The sequence below is a fragment of the Pelmatolapia mariae genome, linkage group LG13 (assembly GCF_036321145.2).
Source record: "Pelmatolapia mariae isolate MD_Pm_ZW linkage group LG13, Pm_UMD_F_2, whole genome shotgun sequence".
NCBI classification, from domain to species: Eukaryota; Metazoa; Chordata; class Actinopteri; order Cichliformes; family Cichlidae; genus Pelmatolapia; species Pelmatolapia mariae.
The window spans coordinates 846,681-855,319 of record NC_086238.1 but is presented as its reverse complement, the minus strand read 5'-3'; the positions used below and the strand labels follow the sequence as shown (position 1 = coordinate 855,319).

Sequence of the window (8,639 nt, the reverse complement as noted above, 5' to 3'; positions counted from 1 at the left end):
AGTGTTTGACTGCCTGAGGTCTCCAGATCACTTAAACCACCCCTATGCTTTGACACCTGAGAAGACATGCTGATCCAGTTTATGTGAATGAGATTAAAGAATTACTGGGTCACAGCATCAGAAACTACACATTGCATTGATTCAACTCAGTACTTGCATACACACACACACACACACACACACACACACACACACACACACACACACACACACAAACCAGCTCATACACACCAGATGCAATTAACATGAGTGAAAAAACAACCTCTTTCACAGAAAGTCCACATTATGCATCATGACTCACTCTGAAAATCAAGCTGTGTAATTATCAGCCTCCAGACGTATTGGCTAATCTGATATCACAGCACATGTACAGATGCACATTCACATCCTTGAATACAAAAATTACATTGTCAACTTCTTCCATGATGGGACAATGATTCCCATGATTTGGCAATGATCTTCATTTTTACCTCCCTCCCATCACCACCCTCATATTAACTAATTGTGCTATCCTTTAATTTAATCTATCAAAGAGAATGCTGGAACAAATCTATAAATGTATAAATCGATCAAGAATATTATCAAAAGAAAATGCATCGCCTGTTCCAGGCCATCACATGAAATCCACAGCTGAAAATAATAATTCTAAGTGCATTTGGACTGTACAGCTCCACCCATTCAAATTCCTCAGTGGTTTGAATTTGAGTACACACTGACCCAGCATGATCAAGAAACATAATGATAACCAGTGCAACCAGCTGTGTGACTTTCTTTCTCATAATAAGAACCAAATGTTTCTCTCTCTCCAAAACTGAAAAAGCAGTTAAACTAGACTCTCTTGCCATTTGTTTCATCCTTTTTCTTCTTCTTTCAGTTTTTTTCCTAACCGCAGTTTGAGAAAATCCACGACAAATTTGCTTTGACAAGCTGGCCCCAAATCCCTTAAAGCCCTGCCACTGCAAGATACTTTGGAATCCCAATGCTGCCCCCTTCTGGACAAACTTTTTCAATACAATTTGTAGCTCGGGGTAAACCTGCTTTAGTGATATATCTTGTCCATGTTTCAAAAATATATCTGTATGCAGTTCCTTCCTGTATGCAAATATTAAGCTTGTGTGGGAGGACAAATGCATGTTTTTCAGTTTTCTGTGCACTTTTATGAGCGTAGAATTTGATTAACATCGTTTTGGTTTCTAATATTCCTCTGTCATGCTTTTGACTTGAGTTAATTTGTGATTCAAAACTGACTGTAGGTGTGGATATAAGACTGTGTTACCCTGTGATGGACTAGTGACCAGTCAAGGCTGTACCTCTGCCCTTCAACCCCAAACTCATTGCCACAGATTGAACCTGAAAACCCTTTGCCCCCTCTAATGGCCTCAGGCATTGTCTCCTTGAAGTGGAAGGCCAAAATAAGTTTGGACATAGCATGAGAACATTTTAAAGGTAACAGAAAAGTCAGAGATGTGTGGACTCGGCTGTAATCTTCCTCCCTGCAGGAGAGTAGAATCAAGGGCCATCAGGGAAAACTCTGCTCGTCTGGTGTCACCAGTTTTGACAATAAGCCCATTACTATCTCTGCACCATAAAACATTCTCGCTGTCCACTACTGTTGTGACTCTATTTTAGCTTAAAATCAGTTGATTCACATTAGAAATCATGCATTGTTTACCCTTTTTCCCTCATAAGCTCCAAATCTAGAGCTTGCAGTTGGGCAGCATGATAATAATGTGAATTGCTCTTCTAAAGATGTGCTTATGATTAGATATGTTATATTTGTTGTATTTTGTGTTGCCCTCTTGGCCAGGTTTCTTTTAAATCTCTGTGAGACTTTTACCTGGACAAATAAAGGATAAATTTTCATAACTTTTATTCACACTGTGGTTTTGCATACATTACATTTTTTCCTTAGAAATGTTCAACAATAAAAAACAAAACAAAAACATGAGAATATTTATAAGGACCTAACTACAAATGACACTGTAGGTCTGCTGACAATTTCTCAGCATTCCATCATCTGTTCAATTTCCAACCAAAACAAATTCACATTACTTCAGTCTTTCACTTGTATGGTGTTTTAGGTCTATTTTTAGAGGTTAATAATTAATCAAAACCCTAATATAGCATTAAGAAAATCTACAAATAACTGCAGACTTGACTACATGTCTTCAATAAGATGTACCTTTTTTGTTTTACCATGTATTTATCTCTGTCTGGTGCCTGGCTGATGACCTCCAAGTGTGCAGCATTTGGTCGTTGCAGGTCATTAGTCATGATGCCACAGCTCCTGGAAGTTCAAGGGTCAAAGCCCGACCTCACAGGAAACCTGGAAGACAGACACTCGCTCTGCCCGTCTGTCACGCACTCACAACCTGTTCAACTCGAGGGCAATCAGAGGTGATCAGACATTACCATTGAGCTTGTATTAGACCCAAAGGTAGAAACAGACACCCGATAACTTGGCAGCATGTTCCGTCTTTTTAAACTTCTTTCAGATTTTGTTTTGGCAACATATGAGGGATTAATCCAATAAAACCCGATGCTAAAACATACAGGGGTACCTAATGAAAGAGCCACTATATAGTTTTGTGTTATAATTTCAAACAATATCAAACAAACTTCCAAACACGTATTATTTGGGGGAGAAATGTATTGTGGCAAGTGTATTCCATCATGTAGGCACTTTCTATTCACACAAGTAAAACATGGAAAAAAATAAGGAATAAATCATGACTATGTTCATGCATTTTGTACAGAATAAAAAGCAACCTCTCTCTGGATTTTCTCTCTCCGTTTCACATTTCTTGCAAGCTTTGGGAGTGCCCTGGAGGAAAAACACAGTGAGCCATTTGACCTCGGACGTAGGTCAAGTGGAGTTCTGTTTTCTGAAATGCAGCCATGTCACGAGGCTGGGAAATCCACACCTCGGTTTTCAGCGAGGCGGTGGGTGTTTAGAAACGCACCCATGCACTCTGACACATGTAGACACCACTTCCGTGAAAAAGAGTGTAAAACATGAAAAACCCAAGTGTGTGCAGACATTCTGCTGAGGTGAACTTGATCCTGACAACAAATCTGAAAGATTTAGAAGTCTGATCAGCGTTTAATCCTAATCTTTGATGTTCATTTCAGACTGATTTAAGGTTGTATATCAGCTTTGATATTTTTTGTATTCACTTTTCATAAAGCTGGATTCTCAACGTCTTCCACTAACTGTGATGATCACAGTTACTAGCATATGTGGCATTTGTTCTCATAATATTTTGAAAAACACATTTAACTCAGGACATTTTCTTTTACATATTCTTAATACATTATGCTAAAAATTATGCTTACTTTAGGACATTCATAATTCTTAAACTTCTGGAGATGATGTATGAACAGGAAGCCAAAAGTGAAGGAAAAATAGGAGAAAGGACACGTATGCAATTTTTTTTAGGCATTTCAGCTTCTTAGGGCTACAATCTGGGGAATGAGAGAAGGAAAGAATGTACGAGAAGAGGTGATAGAGAGACAGATATGTTATTTTCAGTCCTTCAGGAGCTCTTGTCTTCAAAGTAGGTCTGTTCAATGCGTCTGCAGAAGGACAGAAGATTGCTGTAGCTCTTGATCCTCTCTGCCAGCTCAGTGCTGGTCAGTCTAGTAGTCAGTATAGTGAAGAGATGGCCAAACACCAATGCATCCAGCTCCGTAGGCCTATAACACACACGCCACACACACACGGTTAATGACTGGCACTCCTTCAGCTTTAAGTATAATCAGAAATGAGGTGTTACAGACACTGGCTTCACTTGTAATACTTTGTTTTAACACAAATCAAATATTGTCAGGGAGTACAGAACAAAGCTTTTCAGTTGATTACGAGATCATTACAATTTTAAACCACAAGGTGGTGCTCAAGGAAAACTGCTTGCAATAATTAAAAACATTTCTTTTTTGGTGTGAACGCCTATAACAGGGGTTGGAGAAAGGATTCTGGAGAACTCAGATGTAGATGTGTTATTCAGTTGCTATAAACAAGACAAATGAGAAAGCGATAACCAGAAACATACAGATAGAAATAAAATACATACTGTTTATTAAAAAAGTATGACTGTGTTCCCAGCCTCTGAGAGAGAGCCTGGCAGCATTGACTCACATCTTCATAAACCTGAAACACATGAGGACGTAAAGACTTTTAAAACATGTTTATTTACTTTATGTTTTTTCTAGACAGTCTGATGTTGATGATCAGACTGGGTTCTTTTTCCTACGTACACAAATAAGTTATACTTAAGGGCCCTCAAACAGTCTAAAAGATCAATTCTGTAAAACTTTGAAGAATTCCACCTTTAAAAGAATATCATATGAAATTATTTTTCTGATTGCAGAAAGGGAATTGTAGTGCTGGCAAAACATCAACTTTTCCCTTCAGGTCATCGCTAACCTGCTCCAGGGTTTTCCCTCCCCAGCCAATGGCATTCATCTTCCTGCGCACCTCCCACTGCTTCTGGTAGGCGAGCATTTTATTGAGAGGCCATGAGTACGGACTGCTGTATCTGGGACGAGAAATCTACAAAAACAGATACAGCTGATTAGGAGGCTATCAAGACTTTGAGAAGTTTTTTTAAAAAAGCCTGGTGTACACACCTCAGTGGCTGTAGAATCATCACACCACTGAATGTACAACTGCAGAGAGATGAGGACATGTGTGAGAGGATATTTCTCAGACACATTCATAAAAACTGTATATGTGCTGAAGTTCTAGTATCAGTATGTTATGGTTTTTATGTTTTTCATACCTCAGCAGTAAGCAGCATATTGTTGACCAGCTCCATGTACGCTTTCATTTCAGCTCTCTGAACGTCATCTAAGCCATCGCTCAAAGAATGACCCTAGGTACCCAAAAGAAGACAACAGCAGAAAGAAATATGAAAACCTGCTCCTCCACTGGGAAAAACTGGAAGCAAATTTGCCAAAAGAAACAAACAGCTTTCATCTGTACAACACTTGCCTTAGCTTTAGTAAATTGCACAATCGGCCCCAGTTCTGACACCACCTGGTTGCCCACGTGGATAAAGGGAATTTTACCTATGGACACAAACATAAAAAGGCTGGGCATTAAAATCATCACATTTAATTCAACACAAAAAGCTAACCTGCAACAAAGTAACTTCCAGATGCACCTACACGAAACCTGGAAGCAAACTTAGCATTTCATTTTATAGTGGAGCAAGACTAAAATTTCTAATACAATCCTAACTAACAATTTTCAAACCAGCTTACAGTGTACAGTTGTGTAATGTTTTAATGAGCAGTATGAGTGCTGAGATTCACACAGTGTTGAGATCAGACACCCAGAATTTGTCTCTGAAGCAGCATGTTACTAACCAGAAGGTGACATGTATTCAGCGTTTGCTCTGCAGACCACCTGAACTGGCAGACCACACATCCTCAGGTACGCCTGCACATCAGAAACGGGACAGAATTAAGCAGCTGAGAAATAAAATCACTAGGAGGACACTAGCCTGTAATGCCATGAGGTTGGGTTTGCATCTCCTCCCAGTCTCAAATAGTTCACCTGTGGGATGAATGTGTTAACTAAACATACTGTGATAGTAAATGAAAAATATTACTTGTGGTATACTTTGATATGCTTTAAAAAAAATCAGTTAACTTTATTTTGCAGCACTGCAGATTTCCTTCCATGAGTAAGGTCAAATCCAAAGTCAGAGTAGAGGTCAAAAGGTCAAATACAGATAATATCAACTATGCATTTCATACTTGATGCATTTAAAAAATATATATATATAATAATAATAATAACAAATATATATTTTTTATTTTTTTCCAGCAGTATAACAACCTAATACCAGTATCTTATTAGTTGGCAGTCAACTAATAAGATACCAAATAAGTTGACATTAAATCGTTGACAGCAGCCAATGTTCATCTGTTATCTTATATCAGTTTTGTGCTGGTTAAATGTTCAAAATTGTGCAATGAAGAACTGAAAGCTTTTATACGAGTTCAGTTTTCATTAATTAAATAATGAAAATAGTATTAAATATTTGAATTAAAACCACTAAAACATACAGAAGCTTTCCTTGTTTCCTGAGCACAACAGGCTGAGTAATTAACAAATAAACATTACATTGAGCAAGGTGTGTAATGTGTGTACATGCATGTTTGCTTTACCTGAACAGCGAGAGATGATGCGCAGTCTGACAGGAGAATCTGATCCTCTGCAAAAACAACAAAATATATAAATAGTTATATTGCTATTGACATTATGTATTGTGCCTCCATTTCACTAACTCACCCTTCAGTGGCTGGTACAAGGTTGCATTTTCAGGCCACGGCTCAGCAGCTGTCAATGTCAGAAACAGACATGCAGGCAAACACACACAATTATATGGTGATAATGTGACTCATTAACCTATAATGTTGCTTGTGGGATCGGCTGTCAACATTCTTTTACTAATTGTTCTTCGTCTACTTTTACCTCTCCCTTTAACAGTCATCCCGGTGGATCATCTGCCTTCATCTCACACCAACTCTCCTCATGTCCTCCTTTGCTATATCCATGACCATTCGTGTGGTCTTCCTTTTTTTTTTTCCTCCTGCCTGCCAGCTCCATGTTCACTACCCCTCCTCTGCAAATATCTAAACCATCTCAGCCTCACCTCTCTAACTTTGTCAAACTCCTTAACCTGATTGTCCCTCTGATATACTTAGTTCTAATCTTGTCCATCCTGCTCACTCCCAAAGAAAACCTTAGCACCACTGACCTTTGTTAGTGTACCGTCTACAGACCATACATCACAGCAGGTCTCACTACCATCTTGCAGACCTTCCCTTTCACTCTGGCTCACTTTGTCACAAATCACCCCTGACACTCATCTCCATCCACATCACCCTGACTGCACCCTCTTCTTCACCTCTACTCATATAAAGTTAATCAATAAAAGATTATAAAGAATACAGACACGGGGCGCACGGTGCTCACTCATCGACCTATGCTGTTACACCGCCGTCCTTGCAGTACAGCCTCCAGCCACCGGGGGAATCGCTGAGCATGTCTCTGTTAAAATTGATAGATTTGAGCCGTTTTTGTAACGATACGGGGTTGTCAGTAACTTTAGCCCTCTTGAACTGTTTCCGCTTGAATTCACCGTCCTCCTGCTGATTTATGGTTTTAACAGTAAACAGAAATATGGCGCTATTTACATTAGAGTCCTGTGTTACACCTGCCAAGCAATCCACGACATGCAGAATGACAGAGTGCCTTGGGGCTTTTCCAGGCCAGTCAGCCTTTGTTTAAGAAACCAAGAAAAGGCGAACAAAGGCAGCTATAGTAACAGCTAAAGGTCCATATATATAAGTAACTACATTTGTAAGGAGCTTATGTTACTGTGAACCCTAGCTCTTGCTAGCTAGCTGGCTAATATTATTCATAATCAATAGAAAAACGGGGTGAAGTCAACATATTACCTGCCATCTGCGACATGAACGCCTCTGCCGCAAGAGACATGGTGCTGCTGTTGTACTCTTATTGTTAAATAATGATTAGAATAATGAGCGATCTGAGCAACAGCACTGCTTGCAAGTTTAAGGGCAAGTACTTGTTCTGCAGTCACTGACCGGTCCGCCTGCGATTGATGTCCGTAAGAGAAACGGTTGCATTAATTTTTAGTTCCACTTTATGGACGCGCATAGAGGCTAATGTAGCAATGTTGTTATATTTAACTAGGAATAATTGGGGCTTTTGATGCATGGAAAAATACATATTATTAAAGTAGCATTTTTAATTTGGGTTTAAGGGAAAGAACTAACCGCACAAAAAGTGTATATGAAACTGACTAAAACAGACACACCATGTAAGAGAGACATGGACTCAGAGAAGCATTATTTGAAATCTGTGTGATAATTTTGTTACAGCAAACATAGGATTAAAAGGATAATGTCCAGGGCAGAAAACATACATTTGGAGGGTAAAGTCAGTAAAACCTAAATATGAATGGATTTTATCATATTTGACTGGTGGTGTGGGGTGGCTGTGGCTCAGGAGATAGAGGGCAGTGGTTCAATCCCACACTTCTCTAGTTTGCATGTTTAATTAAGTATCCTTGGGCAAGACACCAAACTCAGGTTTGGTGCGAATTTTAGGTTAATAGCGTTTGTAATATTCGTGCATTCATCCACACTCCATGGCTGCTGCTACCTAGCAGCAAGTACAATATCCTTCTTTGACAAGTGTAGATTTTTAGCAGAACTGTATTTATGTGTGTTTATACCTTTATATCTGCAAAGTTAATATACTCATTATTTTGCCCACTATTTTATTGTTGCTGTCTTATTATATTTGCTTTTTTGTTGTATTGTTATTATTTAATTCAGAGGAGTTTCTTTAAGAGTTGCCTCCTTCCCACCAAGTTTATGAACACAGAAATTAAAATCTTCTTACATATATAGTCACTTCAATTGAAATGCAGTATACAAGGCACAAACAGGGGTTGTGCAATTCTAATGAGCTTGAAAATCCATATTTGATATGACCACCTTTATTCTTCAACACAGTGTGAACTCTCTTAGACTCTATTAGTTTTAGACTTTCTTGTAATTTCTTTATTCAGAAATATTTCTCCAGCCTTCTTGAA

General features: G+C 38.7%; 1 protein-coding gene across 1 annotated transcript; it reads right to left on the bottom strand.

The window, feature by feature from the left end:
- Positions 1-2,632: 2,632 nt before the first annotated feature.
- mtx2 (metaxin 2) lies at positions 2,633-7,632 on the bottom strand. Its single transcript, XM_063491868.1, has 10 exons — positions 7,474-7,632; positions 6,302-6,349; positions 6,178-6,224; positions 5,371-5,443; positions 4,994-5,070; positions 4,782-4,874; positions 4,630-4,668; positions 4,427-4,552; positions 4,074-4,150; positions 2,633-3,696 (listed from the first exon to the last, which is right to left on the bottom strand). The coding sequence occupies exons 1-10, from the start codon at positions 7,511-7,513 to the stop codon at positions 3,537-3,539; spliced, it is 780 nt and encodes a 259-aa protein (XP_063347938.1). The 5' UTR covers positions 7,514-7,632; the 3' UTR covers positions 2,633-3,536.
- Between the last annotated feature and the right edge of the window lie 1,007 nt (positions 7,633-8,639).